This window comes from Pogoniulus pusillus, chromosome 24 (genome assembly GCF_015220805.1).
Source record: "Pogoniulus pusillus isolate bPogPus1 chromosome 24, bPogPus1.pri, whole genome shotgun sequence".
NCBI classification, from domain to species: domain Eukaryota; kingdom Metazoa; phylum Chordata; class Aves; order Piciformes; family Lybiidae; genus Pogoniulus; species Pogoniulus pusillus.
In genome coordinates, this window is record NC_087287.1 from 10,774,004 (window position 1) to 10,801,665 (window position 27,662).

Consider the following 27,662-nt stretch of genomic DNA (forward strand, 5'->3'; position numbering starts at 1 on the left):
CGGGCAGAGCTGGTCTGAGTGGTGGAAAGCGTCTCTGTGTGCTTGAAATACGTTTAATAGGTTAAGAGCAGAAAGAGTTAAGACAAGGGAACGAATAGCGACAGACGGCCGGGCACCGGGGAGGGGGGCGGTGAAGAGGGGCCCGACGAAGCCGTGGCAGGTCTGGGGAGAGCAGCAAGGGTCGTGAGCAACTCTCACACCATAGCTACCCATCCTGCTCCAACTCCAGCAACGCACCCTCCTGCTGGTTAAGACCATCAAATAGTAGAGACCACTGAACAAGGAAGAAACCCTCAAAAAGCAGAGAGTACAGTCCAGCCTCCAGCCTCACATATCCAGGAGCTGCTCCATCTCGTCGAGGATTGCTGTGCAATTCTTCATTTGTACTTGCACAGAGGCACGTTTCTCCATGGTCTCCCGCTGCATCTTTGCTGTAGCTGCTTGCCACTTGGCCATGCATGCCTGTGTGGAGACATCAGGGAACACAATGTTCAGAGAGGCTGGGCAACACCACGAGTCAAGGAACACAAAGGTTTAGGGAGGGAACACATTTTCCTAACACCCAAGTACTGACGAGCAAAGCCAAGTTCCAAAGCAGCTCCACTTAAAGGACCTGAGCTCTTCAGCTAAGCCAAGGTCAGCCTGCCCTGACTATGATGTCTCTGACCTCACTTCCATGAGGAGAACCTCCGTAACCAAAGTTTAAGAAGTCTTACAAGGACTTCACTGACTGGCTCTTACCAAGTCACAAAAGTACAGTTTAGTGACTCTCTTGGTCAGCAGGTAGATGTTATTGAAGCTGCTTGTGTGCACCTCAGTTCCCAGAGAGACGACCTGAGGTCACTGGGATTTAGAAGATTTCACAGGCAGAGTATTCTGCTAGTGGTGCTTGCAGTCACCTGCAAAAGTCTCAAAAACTCTCTCTGGAGAGGAGCTGGTCTAAGTAGGGACACCTCTGGTCCACTGCTAACACCCCCTTCACTCTGGAACTGATCCAACCCAAATTAAAAGCTATCAGTCATCACCCTCACTGTCTGCCTTTTTTTCCAGGTCAATTTAACCATTTCCAGTTGAATCATACAAGACCCCTGATGACTGAATTACATAACTTTTAAAGGTCTCTTTAACCCAAACCAGCCTGTGACCATCAACTGTGTTTTAAGAGCAAACCACACATTTCCTTCATGTATGTGTAACAGGTAAATGCAGGCTTCCACTTCTGGGTCATTTGGAGGAGCAAAATAACCTTCAGGATGTCACACAGCACCAGGAGGTCACAATCGTCACAAAGTCAGTGTCTTACCTGAAGTGCCTCCCTTTCTTCTGCAGCTGCTTGATTAAACTGCTTCAGTTCTTCCAGGAGCTTCTGAGTTAAGCTCTGAAGAGCCAAGAGAAAAACAGTTTCATATAATGTGAAAAAATGCAGGCCTCAGCAGCTGTATCCACAACCTCAGTAGCACACAGAAGCTCTGAAGGCCCATTTAACTTTGCTCTTTCAAAATGTTCTTACCTGTGTGTGCTGCTGGCATTCTTGGATCTTCTCTTCCTCCTCCAAAATCTTGCTGTCTGTAATTAATTGATGGGATGCACTGGTGAACCTCTAATACACAGCTAATTTTGCTTTCAAGAGCTCGCACCTTTTCAAAGTAACTTCTTACAGCAAGAAAGACTAAATTTTCAAAGTAGAACAGGGCCTACCACAGGAAGCAGCTTTTTCTCTTAAGCTTCAAAAAGAGCCCACCCTGGAGTTACAGCAGCATTGGGAATCAGGGTCCAAACATTTCTTGAAGAGAATCAGAATGTGAGAAATGCACAGTCCTTACCAGGATCGATGACTCTTCTTGCTAAAATCACCATGCAAGTCTCCTGGGACTTCCTGAGTTTCTCAATTTCTTGCATCAGCAATCCCTTCTCCTCCTCCAGCTCTTTTATAGTGCCCTGTCATGGACACAGGCTGTAATTAAATCAAGTTTCCAAGGAGATTTTCTTCTCATTAGCATCATGTTTGGTATCACTAATGGCTCAAGTGCTCCACTAACACCATGGATCAGATCTTGTCTGTTTCTGCTGCCACAGCAAATGAGTCTGTTGCTGACCCTTACTTCTGATTCTTGAAAGGATTCAGGGCTACAAAGATGCTGAGGGGGCTGGAACATCCCTCTGATGAGGAAAGACTGAGGGAATTGGGGGGGGGAATCTCATCAATGCTGATCAATACTTCAAGAGTGGGCATCAGGAGGATGGGGCCAGTCTGCGTTCAGTGGTGCCTGGTGACAGGACAAGGAGTAATAGGCACAAACTTGAGCATCAGAAATTCCATCTAATCATGAGGAGGAACTTCTTTAATTTAAGGGTGCTGGAGCCCTGGAGCAGGCTGCCTAGAGAGGTGGTGGAGCCTTCATCTCTAGAAATATTCCAAACCCACCTGCACACATTTCTGTGTGACCTTCTCTAAGCGACCCTGCCTTGGCAGCAGGGTTGGACCTGATGATCTCCAGAGGTCCCTTCCAACGCCTACCATTCTGTGATTCATGCACTGATCACATCTACACCTTGTACCCATTACTAGAAAAAAGAATGGACCCTAGAGATGAATTTCTCTTATGCAGCCCCAGTGCCTCTCATTGTGCTCCCTCTTGGATATACAGATAATCCAGGAGTTTACTGCACTGAAGAGCATATAAAGCCTGGGAAGAAAAAGGCATCTTGATCCACAAGTCTATTCCCTACACACTTCAGGTATCAGCAGGCAATGGGATAAGCTGATCAGCCTCACAGATTGAAGGCAGCTTTCCAAGAGAATCAATAAGCCTGTGGATTAGAGTGATCCAGCTGACAGGTTCAGAAGCTATTTGAACATCTTACAGGAGGTCTCAAAGGCACTTAAAGAAATCAAGCTGTGAGATAAACATCACTGAATCCCAGCATGCTGGGCCTGGAAATCATCTAGTCCAACTCGCCTGATTCAGTCCTAGTCCTGCTGGTCACAGACCAGGTTGCTGGTGGCCTTCTTAGCCACCAGAGCACACTCTGATGCTGACCAACAGCCCCAGGTCCTTTTCCCCCAGCACTAAAATGAGACCACACCCATTCCTGAACCAACAGTTTCAGCACTGCATGCATTTGGATGGGCTCAGGTGAGGAGAGATGTTCTTTTTGCCCAAGGAAATTGACTATTTACCCTAAGTTGGGAGCTATGGAAGGAAAAGAACTGATAGGGCTCAACCCTCAGTGTCAAGTGATTATTTAGTTTCTGCAGATGTAGCCAGGAAGCATCTGGCAATACTGAGGCTGCTTTAATAAATTCTCATGCAAGTGTAGAGTTGTGAGCTGGAAATGTTCTTCCATGACAGGTTTAAAGTGATGTTAGAGCTCTGATGACTATTTAACAGCAGTCTGGGTGCATAATCCATCCACATACCTCTGCAGCTCTGATTTCCAGATTCTAGCAGATGTTAGAGGTACCAGAGGAGAAAACCCAGCCCACCCAAACTCTACTGACTTCTAATGGAGACAGGAAAAGGAGCAGTCAAGCCTTTGATGTGATCCTGTAGGAATCAGAATGTAAGAATTACTCAACAATTTATCTACCTCCCCCACTTTTTCTTACCCTTGCTTCTGTCAGTTCGAACTGTAGCTGCTGGTTTTCTGTTTCCAACATCTGATTCTTCATCTGCAGCCCTACTTGTAGATTGGATCTTTTGGGAAGTCTGTAGAGTCAAACATCAAAGATTTAGGGCAAACCCAACAAGTATCACACACTTGCTCTTTGCCTTCCACAAACATGCCCTTTTTTTGGAAGCATTTGCTCTTCTTTCTGACAAAGAGCTTTTGTCAGTGAACTTGGCAAGAAAGCTAACAGAGGTTTAAGGACACCTACGCTCTCGTAGCTGTCATCTTTGAAGGTGGTTCCACTTTCTTGACAGATTTAGGCAACCTTAGAAGATGAGAAAAACGCAGTTACTAGAAGACCACCACATTCTGGCAAATGACCAAGTCTGCAAAATGCAAAGCCACCTTTAGGTCATTTGCCAAGTAATAAATCCATCCGTAAAGCATTTTACTTCCATTTACCCTTGCTTTGTGGCCTTCGAGGCACCTTCCACTGAAACACTGGCGCTGAAGTGGGGAATTTTGCTGAACTCCATCTCTGCTGCTTTGCTGCCACATTGCTTCTTTGAAGAAAAAGCTGTTTGCATTTCCACAAGAGAAGAAAGACAACAATGAAAACACCACAGTCAGCAAGACGTCACCATAACACGCAGCTACTGGATGAAAGCTCCAGGCTGGGAGCAGAATGGGTGGAAAGTGCCCAGCAGAAAAGGACCTGGGGGTGGTGGTTGACAGCAGCTGAACATGAGCGGCAGAACCTAGCAATGGCAATGGAGCTGTCATTTTGGACAGAAGCTGAAGATAAGGCAGTGTGTGCAGAAGTGGCCAAGAGCATCCTAATCTGTATCAGCAAGAGCGTGGCAGGGAGTGTCCCCCTGGACTTGATACTGGTGAGGTCACACTTCAAATCCCGAGTTCAGTTTTGGGCCCTTCACTTGAATGAGGACATTGAGGGACTGGAGCATGTCCAGAGAAGGGGAACAAAGCCGGTGAAGGATCTGGAGCACAAGTCCTATGAGGAGCAGCTCAGGGACCTGGGGTTGTTTAGTCTGGAGAAGAGGAAGCTGAGGGGACACCTCATTGCTCTCTACAACTCCCTGAAAGGAGGTTGGAGACAGGTGGGGATTGGTCTCTTCTCCTTAGTATCAGGTGATAGAACAAGAGGAAATAGCCTGAAATTGTGCCAGGGGATGATTAGGTTGGATTTTAGGAAGAATTTCTTCCCTGCAAGAGTGGTCAGGCATTGGAACAGGCTGCCCAGGGAGGTAGTGGAGTGATCACCTCTGCAGGTGTTCAAGAAACCTAGAGACATGCTGTAGTGGCCATGGTGGTGTTGAGTTGCTGGCTCAATTCAATTTTGGAGGTATTTTCCAATCCAAACAATTCTGTGACCTCTTAAATCTTCACTTTGAGGTAAATCACCATTACATTGGGCTAGAATGAAGATTTTAAGGTAGCAACAATTAAGGGCAGGCTTGAGACTCCAGTTCACAACAACCCACAGATAGCTCAGTGTTTAAACAATTACAAGACTATCACTAATGAGAAAAAAACTTGAGAGTGATAACACAAGCATGATAAAGGAGGTCTCAGCATCAAGCAGGCTGCATGCCACAGGTTTCTGAGCACAGCTCTTCACTACTGAAAACAAAAACAAACACAGCCCACTTGAAACTCCCCATTATGGGAGCTTCCCCTCTTTCAGTTCACTGCAATTAGATACACTTCCAGAAAAACCACTGTGGGGAATTATAGCCTCTAAGCAAAGTTTATTTGGCTTTAAGCAACAGCTGGCTCCCACAGTGAGTTTAGGAAGCAGTTTTTCCCCTCGGGTTAAATATTTTCCCAATGAGACAACTATACTGAAATCAGAGTAACGTGGGAGCTTCCTCTGATACAGACTGGCTCTATGTTTTGAACAGGAAGCCTGGGTGCCTCATGTCTCTGAAGGGCTGTTAGCAGCATCAAATGGCTCCTGGAAATCAGAGCACCTAAAGGAAACTATCTGTAACCCCCAGTAGACCACAGCTGTCAGTGAGCAGAGGACACAGGGTCTGTACACGCAGCACGGAAACAGGGCTCAAAGGTGCCTATTTAGCAAAAAGAGGCGTTAAGTGAAGTCTCAAACAGACACAAAGCAAGTGAATAAAGCCTGCAACTGGATTTCACTCAATCCCAGCCTGGTGGAGGCTGGAAGGGGCCTCTGGAGATCATCCAATCCAACCACAGCAGCTTGCCCAGGAGCACAATGACCAGGGGCCTTTGGAATCTCCCCAGAGGAGACTCCACAACCTCTCCGGGCAGCCTGCTCCAGGGCTCCAGCACCCACATAACAAATTTCTCACCTTCAGCTGGAAGCTCCTGGGTTCCAGTTTGTGCCTGTTGCCCCTTGTCCTGTCACTGGGCACCACTGACAAGAGTCTGGCCCCATCCTCTTGCCCCCCGCCCTTTACCTCTCGCTGAGCTTTGAGAAGATCCCCTCTGGGGCTGCTCTTCTCCAGGCTCAGCAGCCTTTCCTCCTCACAGAGACGCTCCAGGCCCCTCAGCACCCTCAGAACCCCCACTGGACTCTCTCCAGTAGTTCCCTGTTTCTCCTGAATGGGGGAGCCCAGAACCGAACCCAGTTCTCCAGCTGTGGCCTCCCTAGAGGAGAGCCTGCTGGCCACACTCTTCTTCACGGCCCCCAAGAGACCATCGCCCCTCTCGGCCACAAGAGCACACTGATCGCTCACGGCGAATTTGGTGCCCACCAGCCCCTTGCCAAGACCACCACGAGCCCAGCAGCTGCCAAAACTCACGTCCCGCCCCTCCAACTCCCTCACCGCGGCCTAGCCCCGGGCCCCATCCCGGCTCCTCGGACGGGCGGAGCCGGCCCGGGCTCAGCCCTTCCTCTCTGCAGCTCCCGGCGCTCACGCACCTGCAGAAAGCCCGGCGCAGTGCCCCTTACCGCGCACAGGGATGCGAGAGGACGAAGCCTTACCGTCCATAGCTGCCGCGCTCCCGCCCCGGCGCCGTTTGAATCCAGCCGCCCCCAAACAGCGGCGCTACGGCGCCTGCGCAGAACCGCCCCCCCCCCGCCGCGGCCCGGGGCGCAGGCGCAGTGCGGCGCCCGGAGAGCCGAGCCGAGCCGCAGCCGAAGCCGATGCTGGCTGCGGTGTGGTGGTGTGCGGAGACGAGGGGCGTTCGGGGGTCATCCAGTCCAAGCCCCTGCTAAACCAGCATCAGCCACAGCAGCTTGTCCAAGAAGCTCTCCAGAGAAGGAGGCTCCACAACCTCGCTGGGCAGCCTGCTCCAAGCTTTCAGCAGCCTCACACCGACTAAGTTTCTCCTCATCTTCAGCTGGAGCCTCCTGGGTTACAGTTTGTGCCCATTGCCCCTTGTCCTGTCACTGGACACCACTGAGAAGAGTCTAACCCTGGACGTCCCCGGACCCTGGGACTGTGGATGATCCACCTCGACCTCAGGGAGCTACTGACATATGGGGCTGGTGCCTGCTCTGGGGGTTGCCACCTCTGTTCTCATTCCAAGGGTCTTAGGAGGCACGGTCTGAGATTGTCCCACTGCCCTCTGTGCCCAGAGGTGCCACCAGGAGTGTCAGCATGTGCCCACATGTACCACAAAACCATGAGCAGCCCCTTTGCTGGAACAGGCTGCCCAGGGAAGTGGTGGAGTCACCATCCCTGGAGCTGTTTAAAAGCTACATGGATGTGGTGCTGAGAGATGTGATTTAGTGGTAGTAGCTTAACAGCAGTGCTTGGGTTGTGAACCTTGTGGGACTCAATGATGGAATCATAGAATCAGAATGGTTTAGGTTGGAAGAGACCTCAAAGATCATCCAGTTCCAACCCCCTGCCCTAGGCAGGGACACCTCCCACTAGAACAGGTCACTCAAGGGCTCCTGCAACCTGGCCTGGAACACCTCCAGGGAGGGAGCAGCCACAATCTCCCTGGGCAACCTGTGCCAGTGTCTCACCACCCTCACTGGAAAGAACTTCTTCCTAACATCCAGTTTAAATCTCCCCTCTGCCAGTTCAAACCCATTTCTCCTCATCCTGTCATTACAAGACCTTGTCAATAATCCCTCCCCAGCCTTCCTGTAGCCCACTTCAGATACTTGGTCTCCTTGAAGCCTTCTCCTCTCCAGGCTGAGGAGCCCCAACTCTCATAGCCTGTCCTCATAGCAGAGCTGCTCCAACGCTTGGAGCATCTTCATGGCCCTCCTCTGGACTTGCTCCAACAGTTTGATCTCCTTCTTGTGTTGGAGGATCTCAAAGGTCTCTTCCAGCTGTTAATGTTCTACAGTGAACCACAATGTTCCTGGTGAAAATGAAGCATCAGTCAGATTTAGGAAAGTTTCTCAGAAGCATTTATTTCATGTCAACTCTTCTAGAGAATGTGTTTTTCAACAGCTAAAGGCAAGGAAGTGTTTGTTTTCCTGCTTGATTCTGGTAGGGAGAAAACAAAACAAACCACCACCACCACCAAAAGCAAAGTAGAATTCAAGATTCACCAGATCATTTTTGAAGGTTACATGATTTTGAGGGATGCCTCAAGTGGGAACGAGCTCTGGAGATGAGACACAAAGCACTGAACCACTTCTCAGAGGGAACATTCACACTGAATATCTTTGGCAGTACTAGAAGTTTTTTTTTGCTGATTAAGCAAACTGAACTGCTACGGAAAATAGGTTTGGGTTGGATTCTGCTGCCTCCTGCATGATCAGCAAGAGACTCTTATCAACTCAGAAGGCTGAAGGAGATTTTAAAGTACTATTTGAATGACTTTGATGCCATCTATGAACCTGGGCTTCACATTGGCCAAGCACTGGAATAGGTTTCCCAGGGTGGTGGCAGAGTCACCATCTCTGGAGGTGTCCCAGATACATGTGAACGTGGCACTTCGGGACATGGCTTAATGACTATGGTGGTGTTGGGTTGATGGTTGGACTCAGTGATCTTAGAGGTCTTTTCCGACCCAAACACTTCCATCATTCTATGATAAAGGAGTTTCTGATTGAGTAGAAAATGAAAGGCTTTCTCTCTTGGGGATTAACAATACACTCCTCACTTGATATCTACATTTCCAGTGGCTGCAGGTTTGGGGGGCTGGTTTATTTATTTCTCTTTCTCTGCTGTTAGAAACCTGGTGAGGTTCACCTCATGATTCCTCTCCCATGTGATCTTGGCACAATAACAAAATCCCACCACCTTGTAGGAGATGCCAAAACAGGTTTTCTCCATCAGCTCTGTGATTATGGCACCAGACGCTCAGAAGGTCTGAGGGTTTGTACTCCACCCAGTCTGACCTCACCTCCTCTCCCTAGTCTCAGACCTGCTGGGTCTGCGAAAAGATGAGCTGAAATCCAAGAACTAGTCTCTGCTCTAGGAGAAACTGGTGGAAACTAAGCCTCATATTTACAGTTCCGAGGAGATTTCAACTTCCCCTAGCAGCACAGTTGTGCCCTCCGCAGGGCTTCAGCTGTTGTAGCCAGAACTTTGTGCGCTGGAGCGTTTGATCCAGACGTCAGGCATGTCTGGCTGGCTGTTGGGCAGCACCACTGGGCCTTCGCTCCCCAAGCCAAAGCGATTCTTCCACGAGGAGCTGTTCTGCTGCGATGCTGCTGGGGAGGCGTCAAAGACGGTCTCCCTCAGGTCCAGCCGCAGGGTATCTCTCTTCCCGTTCAGGTAGCCTCTCTCTGGCTGGCTGTAGGAATCAGACAGCTCCAAGACGTCAGGACAAGAGCTGGCTGACTCAGCAAGCTTGAGGCCTTGCTCAAAATCGCTGATGGACGTCTCGCTGGAGATGTTGAGCATGTCAAAAGAGCTGCCAAGGGAACAAAGGCATCTGTGAATCTTGTGGGTGTCAGCAGCAGGGAGATGGCTATTCTCTGAGGTATAATCCGACTGCTGCTGGGCAGTGTCACTGGAGCACTGGGATTTATTGAGCTGCTCTTCCTCTTTCGCACCCTCTGGCTGGACGTGGTCCAGCCCAGACACATCCCAAGCTTTCGGACTGTACTTCCAACAGTGACAATCTCCACAGAGTCTCTCCCTGTGAATTTCTGCCTCTGAGCTGCTGTGCTTGTACGGAGAGGAAGTTTGCAAGGCAGGACACCGGCAGAGGCCAACCCGCTGGTCTCCAGGGGTCTCCTGCAGGTTCTGTCTCTCTCTCTGAAGGGAGGGATGCATTCCTGTTCTGGGGCATCTGTTGTCTTCAGCTTGTGTGTCTTCCGAGAGCCGGTTGGACAGCTTGCTTGTGGACGTGCTGTTGTCAAAGCTGTCGCTGAGCTTTCTGGACAAGGGCTGCAGCTCGTATTGCTCGTTGGCGGTGTTGGACTCCTGGACCTTCCGCAACCGGTTTTGCTTCTCGCTCCCTCCACAGGCGAAGTTCCCATTCAGCCCTGACTCATCAGAATAGTCCTTCATGGTGTGGGCACAAGGCCAGAGGATCTGCCCACAGTTCTTCTCCGGGCCAAAGAAGCAGCAGAGTGACTGGAAGAAGAAGCTGGCAAACCCACAGCTGATGCACTTGATCATCATGATGAATATGCCCAGCTTCCGATAGGCCAGCACCGTCGCGGGCAGCATGATGACCCCTGCGGAGAAGAGAGCAGAAGCTGCCATGGCCGTGGCGCAGCTCATCTGCTTCAGGGAAAAGGCCACTCGGCTCAGGCAGTCAGAGTGGGGGCACAGGTGGTAGGAGATGCAGTAGTTGACAGTAAAGTCAACAGAAAGACCAACTGCAGCTGAAATGAAGAGAGACTCCACCGCGTTCAGCTGCCACTCCAAGAGGACCAAAAGGCCAACGGTTACCAGGACAGTGCCTGCGATGGCAGTAACAGAGAAGACACTCAGGAGAACATTCCAGGTAGTGAGCAGCAGCACCACGAAGGAAACAGCTATGGAGAGCCCCATGACCACCATCGTTTCTGTGCTGAGGCTGTGCTGGAGGTTGTACAGCTCTAGTTTACTGGTGAACCACCCATTCTGAAGCCCCACGGGGGCAGTTTTCATTTCCTCTGTTAGCCAGAGGTTGATTTCCTCATAGAATTGTTTGGCTTTGCTGTAGTTGAAGCTGTAGTGGTAAACAGTTTGGAACTGCAGCACCAAAGCAGCCAGATTTCCCTCCCTGTCAAACCTGAGGCCTAGGTCATACATTTCTGCTCCTTCCCTGTCCTGTTCCAGGAGCATCATTTTTATGCAGTGTAGGAAGACTTCACTTCCATAAGGGAAAGAGAACTGGTTACAGCAAAGGTTGAAGCTGTGGTCTTGCTGGGAGCACTGGCGGCTGTCCATCCACCTGAGGAACTCCTCCATGAAGCACACAGTGGATTTCTGCTCTGTGTCAGGGTAGTAGAAAGTTTTGTTCTTCACTTTTTGGCAGAATTCGAGGAGCCACTTCTGGGCATCAGCGGTTTGGATGGTGAAGGTGACGTCTGTCACTAGGGTGCTGTTGCTTTTTGGATTGAAGTGGTCCCCATTATCCACAGGCAGGATGCCCCAGACCATGATGACAGGCATACGCTGCCCTTCTCCACGCTCCAGCCTCTGGAACATGAACTGATGGCAGTACTCAGAGTCGTACCTTTCAAAGGGGTGGCTCAGCCTAAACACCTGAACAGACGACGTCTCCAGAGTGGGGAGCTTGAGTCTGGGGCTGGAGCAGGAGATGTAGGCACCTCCTATGGCTAAGGCAGCGAACCAGCAGATCCAGATGTACCGGAACTTGATGACCCCACAAGGCAGAAGCTTTTCAAATAGCAGCTTGGAGGTTTCAGACAGCATGTTCTGGAGACCCCTGAGAATGTAATGGAGGGAGAGAGCAGCTCTCTTGTGGCCAGTCTTGTTCCAGTAGTCTTCTGGCTTGTAAATGCAGGTGGTGGCTACGTAGCGCTCGTAGAGCACGGCTGAAGAAGGAAGCCAGGTCATCATGAACACCAGGCTGACCAGCACCGAGGTGCCCATGTAGACAGCGAAGCAGCGGATGGCTGTTATGCTGCTGATGTAGCTGGCGTAGAAGGCAGCACCCGTGGTGAAGCAAGATGCCAACGTCAGGTACCCGAAATGGTGCATGGTTTGACTCACCCACTGGGAGAGCCCAGCGGAAGGGTTCTGGCTCTTGCTGAGGTTCCAGAGGTCGAAGAAGACAAAGGCGTGGTTGGCACAAATGCTGCTGAGAATGATGACTGCCGTCAGGTTTACAAAAGGGAAGTAGGTGAATCTGAAGGCCACCTTGTACAAGAAGTAGGAGATGGTTAAAGAACTGACAAGGGCAAGCAGGACCATCAGGGTAATAAAGAGTGAACGGAGATAAAAAGAAATGCCTAGAAAAATAGCTAATATTGCCAGGACTGGATACTTAGTGTCCAGCAGAAGGTAGTGCTGGAAGAGTTTCTGTTTAAGGCCCAGGTCCATTCCAGTGATTGATGTGTAGTTATCAAACAGATCCCAGGATTCAAGATTGTCTAGGTAGATCCCCATCATAGATGCACCTTTCCTGGTAGGCAAAAACAACAGGCTGTACTTGAGAGATGGCACTTGGTACTCCATCGTCTGGGGACTGAGAAAGTCCCTGTCGACCAGGAAGTGAAGAAGCTGGTAGATGGCATTGAAGTGGGTACATTTCTCTGGGACCTGGGCACACTGAGAGTGTTTCTGCCTCACAGGCTCAGGACCTATGCAGGAGGGGGTGAGGATTCCTTTGTGGTAGTCTGGAGCACAGGCACGAAGGAGAGCCAGGGTGTGGGAGATGTCTCCTTGGGTTATCTCCAGGCATGAAGATCTGTTGTACAGGACAGCAATGTAGTTCCCCAGAGACCAGCTTGGGCAGCATTCGTTGGCTTCAGTACGCTGGCAGAGGTCTCTGAAATGGACATGGGAGCGTATCTGCAAAGGAGATGAGGGAGCAGCGTAGGATCATGCAGTCATAGGATTGTTTTGATTGGAAAGGACTTTTAAGATCATCCAGTCCAACCATTCTCTAACTCTACCAAGTCTGGTGCTAACCCATGCCCCTCAGCACCACATCTCTGCATCATTTAAACCCCTCCAGGGATGGGGATTAAACCACCTCCCTGGGTAGCCTGTCCCAGCATCTTTGAGAACACTTTCAGAGTAGGAATTTCTTCCTGTGTCCAACCTAAAGCTCCCTTTGTGCAACTTGATGCTGTTTCCACTTGTCCTATCACTTGTTCCCTGGGAGAAGTGGCTGGCCCCCACCTGGCTCCAACCCCCTTGCAGAGAGCCAGAAGGTTGCCCAGGAAAGCTAATGCCTGGAAATGTACAAGATGAGGCTGAATGAGGCCTTGAGCAACCTGGAGTAGTGTGAGGTGTCCCTGCCCATGGCAGGGGGTTGGAACTTGATGATCTTTAAGATCCTATCCAACTCAAGCCATTCTGTGACTGGGCAGTCAGGGGAGAGGCAGCATGGATGTATGTTCCTCCTGACATTACTAACCTTCTCTTGTTCCATTTGGCACATGGACTGGATAGCTTGCAAGTTCCATAAGCTCCCAGCAGTTGTGGACATAAACACCAGCTGAGAATAGCTCTTTTCTGAAATGGAGAAGAGAAATCAATCAGTCAAACAAACAAACAACAACCCAAAGAGGACTAGGTAATGAAGACAAAACAGGCTGTTTGGAGCAGAGTCTCTGGAGACAGCAATGTCCATCTGAGTCCTCTGGAAGACTCCCTGAAGGAAGACTGTAGTGACAGGTAGCATCTGCCTGTTTGCCCTGAGCTCTGCTCCTCACCCATCTGTCAGCAGCCTGGGGAGGCTTTGGAAATGTCCCTCTGGTGCCAGTGTGTGTTCAGTGAGCTCTGGCATCTGCTTCTGCACCCTTAGGGCAAGTGAGGAGCATGAATCCAGCCAGGAACTCCCAAGGAGTTCTCAGCAGCATTTATGCCAACCACACCTTTGTCTTCAACCTCTGGAGGCTCAGCAACAGACACCAGGGTTAAAAACTCCATGAGAACCCAGGCCTTGACTAATTGTAGAGCTGGAGTAGAGGCAGGCAAGGGAGTAAAAATATCTACATGCTGCTTCTCTTTCTTCTGCTTACTAGTGCCCATTTGGGGACAAATTTTGGGTGTCTTGGAATTTTCCTCTTTTTATTTTCACTCCAGTTTTTCCAACCACTTAGATTGGTCAAGAAAACAAGGAGTAGAGAGGGAGTGGGAGCATAGAGAGAGTGGAAATGAAAGGGGATTGGAACAGAGGGAGTGAGAGCAGAGAGTGGATGGAAATAGAGAGGGGTTGGGAACACAAATGGAGTGGGAATAGAGAGGGAATGGGAATAGAGACGGAGTGGGAGCAGACAGGGAGAGGGAATGGGAAAAGAATGGGAACAAAGAGGAAGTGGGAACAGAAAGGGAGTAGGAACAGAGGGAACTGGAGCCATGAGGGTGCGGTAATAGAGAGGGAGTGGGAATAGGGAGGAAATGAGGTCAGGTAGGGAGTGGGAGTAGAGGGGGAGTGGGGCATAAACCAGTTTTACACAGTATTCCCTGTTGATACAGGTAAGTAATGCAAACTTTAGTCCTGGTACTGGGCTATTAAGTCACATTACTTAAGGGAAAAAAAATTGTAGGATCATAGAACAGTTTGGGTTGGAAGGGAAGTTAGAGCCCACCTGTTTCCAACCCCTTGCCATGCCAGGGATGCCTCCTGCTAGATCAGGTAGTATGAAAATACACATAGCAAACAGTTGAGGAGAAACAACCCTTCAACAGAATTCCAGGACAAACCTTTTCTAATGGATCAGGTCCAAAGTTCTGGAAGTTCCCTACCCCAGAGCCAGCTTTCCCAGGACTGTGGTGGACACAGTGCTGCCTCAGAGCCCTTTCAGCACATTTCCCTGTGCCCTGAGCACTGACAGTTCTGTGTGCTGTGGAGTTCTGGGTGTGTGGCACTCCCCATCCCATCCAGGCTTCACTCACCTGGAGGGCCACAAAAGAAGCCATCTGCTCCATAGGTTTGCTCCACCATTCTCCGTGTCCTCACTTCTTGTTCTCCTTGAGCAGCCTTCTGTCCTCTGCTGATGCCAATGTCATCATAGCTAGTCAGAGATCAGATGATTTGTGTAACTAGAGGTCATCTGGCTAAGTACCACAGGCACTGCTGCTACACATGACATGATGGCAGCAAGGAGATTCTTGAGGGAGCTTTGCCTGCATGTGAGCTTTGTGCCCCTTTACAGGGATCTTCATAAGGATGAGAAGCTGCATCCCCTTGTGCAGATGGGCTGAGCAGCCTCTGCAGTCACAGAATCCCTTAATCCCACCAGAATGGGGTTGGAAGTGACCTCTGGAGATCATCCATTCCAACTGGGGTGTACCCACAGTAGCTTGCCTAGAATCACAATGTCCAGGTGGGTTTGGTGTCTCTCCAGAGAAGGAGACTCCACAGCCTCTCTAGACAGCCTGCTCCAGGGCCATCACACCAAAGAAGTTTGTCCTCAGCTTCAGGTGGAACGTTTTGTGCTCTAGTTTGCACCCAGAACACAGGAAGTTCTTAAAGTCTCTCAGCTAAACAGTGACATAAAGACATGAAGTGTTCAGAGCCTAACTCCTGGTTTTCAGAGCAGGGAGCCCAAGTCTGTGTCAGCCAAACACACTTCAAACTGTCCCAGGGACACACTAAAGCCAAAGACTGCTATAGCCATGTGTCTGGAGCCCAGAGAAGGAGAGCTGGCCATGATAAGGCCCTGACTGGGGCAAACACCATGTTTTAACCCCTTGTAATAAGTCCATCACAGCCAAACAGACTTTAAACTCCCCAGCACCTTGGTTCCATGTGTGTTGTAATTCACACAGATTCCCTGGAACGTTAAATCTGTTACTTTACAGCCAACATCTTCCTCAGCCTCCTCAAACCAAACTAAAATACCTTTTCTTCTCAGCATAGGGAGAAAGGGAGAGAGTCTTCTTGTAGCCAGTGTGGCTCTCCATGTTCCTCCAGACAACCAGCTTCCTGCCAATGTCAGTGTCCCGGGGCTCGAAACCCTGCAGCCAGGCAAAAGAGCTTTGTCAGCAGCTTGCAGTTTAGCTCAGCTTAGTCTTTCTTCACCCTCCTTCTAGACACAGAAGCTGCCTGACTTTATTACTGCATCTTGGAGAGATGCACAAATTGAAATGCTCCCTCTTAGGGATGACAGAATGAAAATGTTTCCCCTTTCCTTTACTTTTTGGAGCAAGGATGGCTCTGGTTCTCTCTCCCTGGGGCCATAAGGCTCTTCTCCTCTTACAAAAGGAGAGCAATTTTCCTGTTCCTGGACAAACTCTGTTCTACATTTATGTTCTCAGGGTTCTCCCATTGATGAGAGACTGGGATAACTTTAGGAAATGTAGGAACCTGCACAGCAAACCCCACGCAGCAGTGCTCAGAACAGGGCAGCCTCCAAGGGCATACAGGCTGTAGGAGCCAAAGCCAGATCCGCCTCCCAGCCTGGTTAATCCTTTTGGGCAGCCTCCAGCAAGTGGGAGCCGGGGGGGTGCAAAAGAAGCAATCCCAGTTTGTGCTGGAAGTGTCCCCACAGCAGAGTTAGGGCATTTGTGTGAGTGCTCAGCTTTGCTGAGAGGTGGACTGTGCTCTTTCTGTGGTGTCAGAGAAACAGCAAATGCTGGGGGTCACTCTGACATGTTATGTCCATCCTGAAGGAACCTTGGCTTTGGCTGCAGCCTGGGAAGATGTGAGTTAAGGACAGCAGTTCATTGCCAGCCATGGACATTTTTTATGCTGGCTTTAATGCTCCTGGTTTACTGCCCTACCTCACTGCCTCTATCTGCAAAGAAGGCAGAAGTAAAGGCTCATTTTATATGGCAGCAACAATGTGCTCTGGGTGGGCTGCAGATTCTCTTTATGCTCTTGTTGATGTGCCATCTGTAGGGACTTACCATTAAGGGCTCTGAGAAGTCAGGCAGCTTCCCAACAAGCAGAGCAGCCACGGTGCAAACCACAGCTGTCACCGAGCACAGCACCAGCACAGCCACGGGCCACTCTGCGACCATTTGAGAGTAACTGGAACCAACAGGAGAGAGAAAATGCAGCTGTTAAGGCACTTCTGCTGCTGAAGCAGTCAAAGGAAGGACAGAATTAGGGCTCTCTGGTTTGAGCAGTTACTGGAGAGCTGGGAGGCTGTGGTGCAGCTGTTAATGAACGTGCTGCCCCTCCCTGTGGATGCTCGTAGGCCATGCTAATTAACTTGGGTAATTACATTTGGCCTCCCTACATTTTCCTGCTTTTTCAATCAGAAATAATAAAGCCCAGACTCTTGCTTCCTAGGGCAGAATGAAGCTTTAAGTATTTAACTCATAAAATTGCATTTTCAAAGAGCTTCTTCCTCTTTTCCCACCTCATTGTGCAATCTAAGCAAGTAGCTGCCTGTGTTTGTCACTTAATAAACCAAACCTGTGCATAACATGTCAGCCTTCTGGACCTGGGGCAGGGCAAATCCTTACTGGGGCACAAGAAAGAGGCAAAGGTTGGTTTTGCCAGGCAGTTCCAGGCAGAACCCCAGGGCTGTAAGACAGGCAGGTGTTGGGGGTCTTACCCCTAGGAGACACAGGGTAGGAGAGCAGTGACAGGGCAGGACAGGAGAGTTTAATACTGAACATACCTTTTTGGCATCCTGAAGGCTTTGTCATGTCTGCAAGCAAGGAAAGGGGAAAAACAAAGCTGTGTTTATTTATTGTTTTCCTACCAGACCCATAAGCAAGTTCATAGAATCACAGACTGGTGTGGATTGGAAGGAACCTCAACAACCATCTAGTTCCAACCCCCTGCCATGGGCAGGGGCAGCTTCCACTCCAACAAGTTGCTCAAGGCCCTATCCAACCTGGTCTTCAACATCTTCAAGGAAAGGGCATCCACAACCTCTCTGGGCAGCTTGTGCCAGTGTCACCCTCACCCTAAAGAATTTCTTCCTAATCTCCAGTCTAAATCTACCCCTGAGTTAACCCTTTCAGAGACTGAGCACACCACACTGAGCCATTGCTGCAGCAGCCCTGGTTCTGCACGAATTCAGTTAATGAAGAACAGTCTTTTCCTCTCCCACTGTCACTTTAACCAGAGAAAGACAGGTACCCACTCCTCATCTTTCCCCCTCTAAGCAAGTCCCAGTTCTGGGCTTACTGGTTCAAGAAGGACAGAGATTTGCTGGAGAGGCTGCATCGAAGGGCTACAAAGATGCTGAGGGGACTGGAACATCTCTCTGAGGAGGAAAGACTAAGAGAATTGACCTTCTGTTCTGGAGAAGAGCAGACTGTGGTGGTGGGGATCTCATCAATGCTGATCAATACTTCAAGGGTGGGTGTCAGAAGGATGGGACTAGGCTTTGTTCAGTGGTGCCCAGTGACAGGAGAATGGGTAATGGCCAGGAACTGGAACATAAGAAGTTCCATCTAAACACGAGGAGGATGTTCTTTAATTTAAGGATGCTGGAGCAGGAGAGCAGCCTGTCCAGAGAGGTGGTGGAGCCTTTATCTCTGGAAAGATTCCAAACCTGCCCACATGTGTTCCTGTGTGGCCCTCTCTAGGTGACCCTGCCTTGGCAGGGGGGTTGGACTCGATGACCTCAGCAGGTCCCTTCCAACCCCTGCCATCCTGTGATTAGCAAGGTCTTCTGGTAGGAATCACACTGCAGCTCTTATCTATGAAGGTCTCTCTGGTTTAAGGGCTTCCCTACTGAGTTAAAATTGTTTCTTGACAAAAGGACATCCCTTTATTAAATGTCAGCAGCTGGGCTAGCAATGCCTAGAGAAATGCATCTCCTCTTTGGATCACCAAGGCTGTTCCAAAAGGGTGGCTCTGATTTGTTTCCTGGGCCCTTGCAAGGCAGCATCTGTCCCATTGAGAGGAGCAGAACACCAGTGGAGCTCCTCAAAACATTTTACCAGGGTTTCTTTCACAGAGCAACAGGAGTTATTCCTCCTGGTAGGGCTCTGAGGAATGAAATGGAGAAGCTGTCCCCAGGGGACTCAAGGTCATATTTGTCAATGAGTCCCTGAGGGCTGGGAGCTTAACAAAACAGCTGCACTTCAGTGGGTCACCAATCTTGCCTTCAGCTCTCTGTTTCCACTGAGATATTCCCTTCAAATATGCCCCAACCTGACACAGCTTCGGGTGTCACCACAGCTTCCAGCCAACTGCTCCCAGCTGCGGCTCCTTCCTGTCACAGCCCTGCCAAGCTCAGCTCTGATCGCTCTCTCCTCCCTTCACCCTTGGCTTAGACTAGGAGAAGCTTCCTGCTGCACCCTGACATCTGTGTGGGGCAGATGGCTCTGGGTCCCTGTTCCATCCGGGGCAGGCAGCTGGTGATACTGTGCCAGCACATCTTTCCTGGCAGGGTGTTAGGAGGGGAAGAACTGAGAGAGCCACCGAGGCAAATTCCCCGTGGAGGAGTTGCTCTCAATGGCACCTGCACCACATGGTGGTGTTTTCCTTTCCCACAAACGCCCTGGAGATTTGGGAGAGAAGGGAACAGTGAAAAATCCTCAAGGATTATGAAGAGAGGGCTCTTCCTGGCAGCACACTGCCCATCCTCTGCTAATTCTCCCACAATAGCTTCGCAAGCAGATTTGCTGGGATTAAAAGCCCCATTCCAGAATGATGACTTCCCAGTCTGCTAGCCCTGCACCTCCTGCAAACATGGACTCATACAACTGATGGGTTGGAAGAGACCTCTGAGGTCACTGAGTCCAGCTGTCAACCCACAGCACCATGGCCACTGAGTCCCAAAGTGCCATATCCACATGTTTTCTGAACACCCCCAGAGATGGTGACTCCAGCACCAACCAGGGCAGCCTGTTCTAGTGCTTGACCACTCTTGCAGGAAATAAATTGCTCCTCATGTCCAAACTAAACCTCCCCTGGCACAATTTCAGGCCATTTCATCTTCTTCTATCAGCAGGAGATATGAGGGGGAAGACACCAACTCCCACTTTGCTCTAACCTCCTTTCAGGAGGCGTAGACAGGATCTGAATCCAGTTGCATTTCCTGCTTAAAGAACCTGTGGGCAGAACATAGCAGCCAATTAGGGTTGGAGCTAAGCAAGACCCAGGCTCCACTCTTGTGGCTGCAATTGCTCTGAACTGCAAAGACAAGCAAATTAAATCCTCTGTCAGTGGCCAGAAAATGGGACCTGAAAGGATTTTCGTGCCTAACCCTGCAGCACTGGGGAAAGCTGCTGTCTCTTGGCCAGCTTTGGTGGCTACTGCTCTGCTAGCACAGGCATGATGGTTTGGGGGGCAAGAGTAGGCTTCAAAAGAAAGAATGGTGCTGAGTGGAAGGGGCAGAGCTGTCACTATTGGGACACCCACTCTGTACCCAGGACTGGAGCACCTCTGCTATGGAGACAGACAGAGTTGGGGATATTCAGTCCGGAGACAAGAAGGCACCAGGGAGAGCTTAGAGCAGCCTTCCAGTGTCTGAAGTGGGCTACAGGAGAACTGGGGAGGGACTTTTGACAAGAGCCTGTAGTGACAGGATGAGAGATGGTGGCTTTGAGCTGGAAGAGAGGAGATTGGAGATTTGGAAAAGCATTCTTTGCAGTGAGAGTGGTGAGACACTGTAACAGGTTGCCCAGGGAGGTTGTGAATTCCTCCTCGCAGGTTGGATGAGATCTTGAGCAACCTGCTCTAGTGGAAATTGTCCCTACCCACGGCAGGGGGTTGGGACTAGGTGATCTTTAAGGTCACTTCCATCCCAAACCTTTCTATGGTTCTATGAAACTCATCTTTCATGCCTCCTCACCCAGCCCCTTCTCCTCCCCACCAGGAAGTTCTGGAGATGCTTTTGGAGAGCCTCTGTGCCTCTCCGCAAGTGCCTCTTACCTGACAGTCACAACGTGGTGCTGCAGCGGCCGCCGCTGTCCTGGTGACCACTGTTTCCAGGGGGTCTCTGAGGCCTCTTGGTGGGACACTGCTGTGGGATCACTGCTGGAGAGGTGGGAACACAGGATGGGCCTCTCGCCATGCCCTGGGAGCGAGGGCAGACCAAAGCTTCCCCGCGGCTCCTGCTGGTTGCAGGGATAGTAGGGGTGGTGCTGTTGTGCATCCTGGGAGCTGGATGGCACCTGCCCGTTGGACTGGGTGGAGACTGGCCCAAGTGTGTGGCTGGAGGAGGGCAGGTGGTCTGCCCCCAGCCTGGGGGATGCAGGAATTGGGCAGTGATGGACTGGGCAGATCCTTTCCCAGGAAGTGCCACTGTAGCTGGGCTCGATGTTCCCGATCTCTGGCATGGCAAGGCAGGTCTGGCAGGGTCCTGCTTTGTGTTTGTCTCTGTGGGAGAAGAGAAAGGTGTGCTATAGTCACCCAGCAGGGCAGGAGAAGGGCTACACAGGGAGGTGGTGTCCTGCCAACTGGAGATTCTCACAGGCCTCCCACATGACAACATCAGATCACAGAGTCTGGAAATGTGGAAAATCTTTGGATGGAATCTTTGGAATGGAAAAGACCTCTGAGATCATCAAGTCTAACCCTTAACCCAGCACTGCCAGGTCACCACTAAACCATGCTCCTCAGCACCACATCTCCACAGTCTTGAAACCTCTTCAGGGACAGGGACTCCACCACTGCCTTGGGCAGCCTGTCCCAGGCCTTGACAACCTTTGGTGGGAAGAAATTGTTCCTCATGTCCAACCTCCCCTGGGGCAACTTGAAGCTGTTGCCTCTTGTCCTGTCACATGTTCCTTGGGCAATCTGTGAGAAGAAATTGACCCCCACCTGGATCCAGCCTGGACCTGCACAGGAAATTGGTACCAGAGGCTTTTCATAGCTAAATTAATCTGCTGGGTGCCAAGTCTGCTGCTTCCCATAGTGAACATCTCATTCTAGGCAGAAGGAAAAGGCTTTTCACAAATCCACTTTGAAGATGGTTGGGGAGAGGCAGGAAGCACAGTAAAAAAATTGCCCTCCAAAACCCCTCAGCTACAAAAAGCTCCTGGTGGGGGCTGCAGGTGGCAGGCTGCAGACACACTGATGTGTTTGATTCTGATATTTCACATGGGAGCCCAGCCTTCTTGTTTTGCTGACACATCAGTTCTCCCAGCCCTTCCTCACGTTCCTCTTCAAATCCCCTCTCACTGTCTTACCTAAGCAGGCATTTCTGCCATCACAGCCACCCAAGGGTTTGAGCTCCTGGGCACAGTCACTGGTGGAAGCCTCCTGTGCTACAGGGAGACCGCTGCTACCCAAAGCTGGAGTTGCTGAAGGCCTTTAAGCATATTTGGCACCTCTGGAACTGAGAGGGCAGCAATGGTGTCTGAACCACAGAGAAGGCTACAGAGGCAGCCTGAGAGCCTCCATTTTCTTCCTCAAGAAGAGCTGGATGCAATAAAAAACCTGCTGGCAAAAGAGAGGACAAGGATGTGCAGGACAATGAAGTGCAGGACAATGAAGTGCAGGACAAGGACAAGGGACAGGCTGGAGTTAACTGCTGCTGGTACCCATGGCAATGAGGTGTGTTCCTCATGCTCTTTGCATCCCAGCTGTCTAGATGGTGGGAAAACCCAGCTTATGGAGCTGCCTGGAGTGACTCTGGGTGCAGTGGGGGGTTTCTGGAAGGAGTACCAGAGTGTGGGCAGCCTACTTCATGTGGGGGAACACAGGAGTTTCTTCTCACAGGAACACAGGAGGATAAAGTCAAGACTTCTAAGGAGACAGCTTTCTGCTGTTCCACCTCACCTGGGACACAGAGCATAGGAAGGCCCTGCAGAGGCTGCAGCAGGAGCTAAGGGTGTTGTGGTTCCAGCCTCCAGATGTGGGCTGTCTCCTTCCCACAGAATCACACAATGTGTGGTTTGGAAGGGATGTTCAAAGGTCTGACCTCCCCACAGGCAGCATGGACAAAACCAACTAGATTAGGCTGCCCAGGGCCCCAGCAAGTCTGACCTTGAATGTCTCCAGGGCTGGGGCCTCAACCCATCCCAGGCAGAGGTTTTGTGGGGCAGGGAAGTGACAGCATCCTGCCACCTTCCCTCTCCTCAGCCACCCCATTCCCTTGGCATGTTTCTGGTCTTGCTGCCCTCTGAGCTATGCAGCAGGAGAGCATGCCCAAGATAGGAGAAATGGGCCAAAACCTTAAATGTTCTTAAGGAAAAGCCTTTTTATAGGTCTGCTAATTCCAGCCTCATCCCCAAGCTCATTTCTGGAAGCTTTTAACGGAAACGTTGTCTCACCCTCCCCACGCTAAGGAGAGTGCTTTGCATATGAAAGCTGGGAAACACCTACCAGGAGAATGCAGCTGTCTGGTGCCTGACTCAAAACACAACTTCTGTGGGCAGAAAATCTCCAGGGGGAACAAAAACAAGTGAGAGAGGGGAGAAGAATCTGCATCCTGACTACAAACAGAGCCCTTGTGCCTTGGAACCTTTGCTTATCTGAGGGCTGGCTGAAGATGAGCCAGCAGTGTGCTCAGGTGGCCAAGAAAGCCGATGGCATCCTGGCTTGGATCAGGAATGATGTGGCCAGCAGATCCAGGGAAGAGGTTCTTCCTCTTTATTCAGCACTGGTGAGGTCACAACTTGAATCCTGGGTTCTGGTTTGGGCCACTTACACCAAGAAGGACATTGAGAGGCTGGAGCAGGACCAGAGAAGGGCAACAAAGCTGTTGAAGGGTCTGGAGAACATGTCTGATGGGGAGTGGCTGAGGGACCTGGAGTTGTTTAGCCTGGAATAAAGAGGCTGGGAGGAGGTCTGCCTCTCTACAACTCCTTGAAAGGAGGTTGCAGTGAGGTGAGGGTTGGTCTCTTCTCCCAAAAACAAGTGACAGTACAAGAGGACGTGGCCTGAAGTTGTGCCAGGGGAGGTTCAGGTTGGACATTAGGAACAATTTCTTCCCAGAGAGAGCTCTCAGGCACTGGAACAGGCTGCCAAGGGAGGTGGCAGTGTCACCATACCTAGAGGTGTCCAAAAGATGTGTGGCTGTGGCGCTGAGGGATGTGGTTTAGTGGCAGTGGCTTAGCAGCAATGGTGGGAATGTGAGCTCCAGGCAAGTGGTTGGACTTGGTGATCTCAGAGGTCTCTTCTAACCTCAGCAGTCCTATGGTTCTATGATGGAGCAAAAGTGGATTCACTAAGAAAGAAGGTCATTTTGTTTCATTTTTCATGTTTTCTTATTCCAGTTTTTGCTCGTGTGTCAGCAGGACAGGCTTTCCCAAAGGAGATGTAAATGTTTTCTGATTCATCCCCGTGTGCCAGGGCAGCTTCCATTCATGCATTCTCTGAGGAAAGGAGTGCCCCTGCCTAGAGGTGAGCTGAGAGCTCCTCCTGGTTCACGCACACCTCACTCTCTAGGTCCTCTTGTAGCTGACAAGGAGAGACAGGCAGGCACCTCCCGAGGCCTTCATGTCCTCAAGCTGGGTCAGATCCTGAACTGAGCCTACACTGAAATCTCTCCATGAAGCTGCTGTTTGCTTTGGTCTCCACTCCAGCATCAGGGCACTGCCAGTCCTCTTTTTGTTAATGAGACTCTGGAGTGTGCTAAATCATCTCATGAATCTTTAATGAGCCTCCAAAACTCCTTCCCAAGTCTGCCAATAAAAGTTTCCTTCTCTAATCCTCTCCATTGACTCTTTGAACAGCCTCACCCTCAGCCTGGGCTGCTGGAATGTGTGATGCGACGCAACCAGACACAAGGGGCTCAAGGTCCCCACCCAGCCCTCAGAGCTGGAATAGCTCTGGATGGAATGGCTGAGCTGGCTCGGAGATCTGCTGGTGAAATGGGGTTTGGTAAGGCTTGATCTGAAGGGGAAAAAGGAAGGGAAGGGGAAGGAGAAGGTAAGAAGAAGAGGAAGGAGAAGGAAAATCCCAGCCTGCAGAGAGGTGGTGTTTCCAAACATCTGTTTCTCTGCTGCTGAATGGAGCAGTGGTGATGAGCAGCAGTGGCTTTGGGCAGAGGAAAATTCAAACCTCAGAGGGAAATTCAAACCTCACCCATTTCAGGTAGCTGAATTCATCTAAGTGAACTCTCCCAATCTTCAGCATTCCTTTCAAAAGACCTGCTGGAATGAGCAAAGATCTCTCAGGCAAGCAAAGCTGCCAGGGCTTCAGTGACAGCTCTGACCCCTCCGTGTGTCCAAGACTGAAAGCAGGGCTGGGTTGTGTAAGCCACTCAGGGAGCACCCAGAGCCCAAAGCACACCAGCCTCTGGCTGAGATCTTCAGAGCTGACTAAGGAGAAGCAGCTGCCCTGTTGCTTCCCCTGGGCAGGTGGGGATGTCTCAGCACAGACAGGCAGAAGTGAAACTCCGTGGCTTTCAGAAAGGAGTCTGTGTGCTGTTGACCTCAAGGTGGACTCTGGACAAACAGTCTGAAGAGCTCAGAAGGTCTGTTGTCTCCAATCCAACGGGAGACAGTGTGCTTGGAGATGGCTCCTTGCCCATCACCATGGGCTTGGTGACGTTTCCAGAAAATGCCAATGGCTGTGGTTGCCAACCTGCCCTGAGACACCAGGTACCCGAGCATATGGCCCAGGGGGAAGAAGGTGAAGGCTGCAGGGGGTGGGAGAAGAGCTTTGCAGAGAAAACCAGCTTGCCTCAGCCCATAGCCTAGTGCAAAGAGGGTGGTCTGAACCATGACTTGCTCCACCAGAACCAGCTCACCCCTTGCTGCAGCGGGCAGAGCTCAGCCCTTGCTGCAGGGGGCAGAGCTCAGCCCTTGCTGCAGGGGGCAGAGCTCACCCCTTGCTGCAGGAGGCAGAGCTCGCCCCTTGCTGCAGGGGGCAGAGCTCACCCCTTCTTGCAGGGGGCAGAGCTCGCCCCTTGCTGCAGCGGGCAGAGCTCGCCCCTTGCTGCAGCGGGCAGAGCTCGCCCCTTGCTGCAGGGGGCAGAGCTCACCCCTTGCTGCAGGGGGCAGAGCTCACCCCTTGCTGCAGCGGGCAGAGCTCACTCCTTGCTGCAGGGGGCAGAGCTCACCCCTTGCTGCAGGGGGCAGAGCTCACTCCTTGCTGCAGGGGGCAGAGCTCACCCCTTGCTGCAGGGGGCAGAGCTCACCCCTTGCTGCAGCGGGCAGAGCTCACTCCTTGCTGCAGGGGGCAGAGCTCACTCCTTGCTGCAGGGGGCAGAGCTCACCCCTTGCTGCAGGGGGCAGAGCTCACCGTGCTTCAGGACACAGACCTGCCAAGGAGGCCAAGTGGGGCAGCTGAGCCTCCCCGGGCTGGTGGCTTTGGCACGGTGTGCCTGGCCGCGGGCAGTAGCACCGGGACACCAGCTGGGCTCTACAGACCTCCCGACCGCGAGGGGTGGGCAGCGAGGGGCTCTGCCCGCCCGCTCGGTGGGCAGCGGGGCCCAGCCCCGGGAAATGCCTGCTGGCACCGGCCACCGCCACCCCCGCGCAGCCAGGAGCGGCGGCAGCCTGGCACCTCCCCATCCTCCGCGGCTCCAGCTCCGCAGAGCCAGTACCGACCACAGCCCGGGCCCCACGGGGCCTCGGGACTGGAAGGGAAGCCCTCTTCCTCCCACCCTCGGCCCTGGTGTCCCTTGTCCCCGCAGACCTGCCCCGGGCCAAGTCCCTGGCTGGCGGCTCCTACCTGGGTGAGGCGGCGGCGGCGCGGCCGCGGCGGGGCCCCGGGGCTCGGGGCTGCTCCGGGGGCGGGGAGCCCGAGGCGGCTTCCATGGCTCTGTCCGCAGTGCTGAACCCGCCGGAGCGCCTCTGGCCGCGGTGCTGAGCGCGCCCGGCGCGGTGGCAGCGCCCGGTTCGGTTCCGCCCAGCGCTTGCGCGGCCGCGGAGGCGGGCCCGGTGCGGGCGGCCAATAGCCGCCGGGGCCCGGGGAGAGCGGAGGAGGGGATGGCACCGTAGGACAGCACCAAGCTCGGGCTGACCGGCGCCTGCCGCCGCCTCCGCTATCAGCACGGCTCGGTGGGCAGCGGGCAGGGTGCGGGGAGGAGCCGGGGGGTGGTGACCTCTCCAGGGTGGGGAATGGAATCGCAGGAGCATTTGGGCTGGAACAGACCTTTGAGCTTATCCAGCCCGTCCGTTCTCTAACTCTGCCAAGGCTGGCGGTAGCCCACGTCCCTCAGCACCACACCCGCACCAAGGCATTCTGCTGGCCACAACCGCCCCTTCCCTGTGCTCACCTCCGGCAGGGAGCAGCTCCCGAGGGAAGGTAGCTCGAAGCGGGGAGACGGGGGACGGCACGGCAAGAGGGGGCTGCAGGCTCAAACAGGGCACAGGTAAGGTAGATGTGGTGCTGAGGGATGGCAGTGGACTTTAGAGTGTTAATGGTTGCACTCCGTGATCTCAAAGGCCTTTTCCAAGATTCTGTGAGCCCCTTTGGGTGGCAGGTCCCTCAGCAGAGTTGTGCTCCTTCTCAGACCCAAGGGGGGAATGCTCCCAGAAGCTCTTCCAATCCCACAGGACAGCATTTTGAAGAGTCTGGGTTCACCTTCTGCATCCAGCAGCGTTAAAGAAGCAGCAGTTTGTTGAAGCAGATGGCAGCTGTGAAGTAAGTCGGTAGCATGAAGAACACGAGGAGGTCACAGGCAGTCCCCTCCCTGCAGGAGCCTGCTAACATTGTGTATTGGTGTCATGAAACCACACCAAGTTCTGTCTCCTTGTGCCCCAGGGAGAGCTTCCCACTAAGCCTGTGGAAGACTCAAAGTGGCTGCCCCTTCTAAAACCTCTCCCATGCCAACAACTGTGCCCTTCCTTGTTGTAGGAAAGGCCTTTCTCCTGGGTCCGTGTATGGTGGTGGAAGCGGTGGTGAACTTCTTCCTCTTCATCACCCTGTGTGTGGCCACAGCAATAGCCACGACCTTCTCCTTTCTCACGGCTGTGCCCGCTGTGGCAGTGCCCTTGTTTCCCAAGAGGATGGCATCCTTTCTGCTTCGCCTGCTGCAGAAAAGCCAGAGCGAGAAGGGAGAGTATTAGAGCACAGAGTATCCTCTAACTCCCGCTAATCCCCTGCCCGCTTAGAGTAAGCCCTTCCTGCCTTAATGACTTAATGCCCGGGGCAGTTTAAAGAACAAAAAGCTTTTCCTAATGCCAGGGTGGGTGACTCTCCAACCACAGGCTGATGCCATGTCCCGGATGATGATCCCTGCTGGGCTGAGT

The 27,662-nt window shown here is 51.9% G+C and overlaps 2 protein-coding genes across 3 annotated transcripts; both read right to left on the reverse strand.

Annotated features, from left to right (window-relative positions):
• Positions 1 to 37: 37 nt before the first annotated feature.
• Positions 38 to 6,678, reverse strand: LOC135186131 (uncharacterized). 2 transcript variants are annotated; one of them, XM_064163557.1, is made up of 8 exons: positions 6,593 to 6,678; positions 4,075 to 4,189; positions 3,881 to 3,937; positions 3,611 to 3,710; positions 1,824 to 1,938; positions 1,511 to 1,566; positions 1,304 to 1,378; positions 38 to 462 (listed from the first exon to the last, which is right to left on the reverse strand). In XM_064163557.1, the coding sequence occupies exons 1-8, from the start codon at positions 6,597 to 6,599 to the stop codon at positions 328 to 330; spliced, it is 660 nt and encodes a 219-aa protein (XP_064019627.1). In that variant the 5' UTR covers positions 6,600 to 6,678; the 3' UTR covers positions 38 to 327. The 2 variants fall into 2 exon arrangements, with proteins under 2 accessions (XP_064019627.1, XP_064019626.1); XM_064163556.1 differs by having other exon boundaries at positions 6,530 to 6,609.
• A 2,365-nt stretch (positions 6,679 to 9,043) lies between these two features.
• On the reverse strand, positions 9,044 to 26,257 carry DISP2 (dispatched RND transporter family member 2). The gene is made up of 8 exons (XM_064163558.1): positions 26,140 to 26,257; positions 20,446 to 20,892; positions 17,231 to 17,260; positions 16,509 to 16,632; positions 15,502 to 15,617; positions 14,553 to 14,671; positions 13,069 to 13,166; positions 9,044 to 12,497 (listed from the first exon to the last, which is right to left on the reverse strand). Exons 1-8 carry the CDS (start codon positions 26,223 to 26,225, stop codon positions 9,087 to 9,089), a joined length of 4,431 nt encoding a protein of 1,476 aa, XP_064019628.1. The 5' UTR covers positions 26,226 to 26,257; the 3' UTR covers positions 9,044 to 9,086.
• Between the last annotated feature and the right edge of the window lie 1,405 nt (positions 26,258 to 27,662).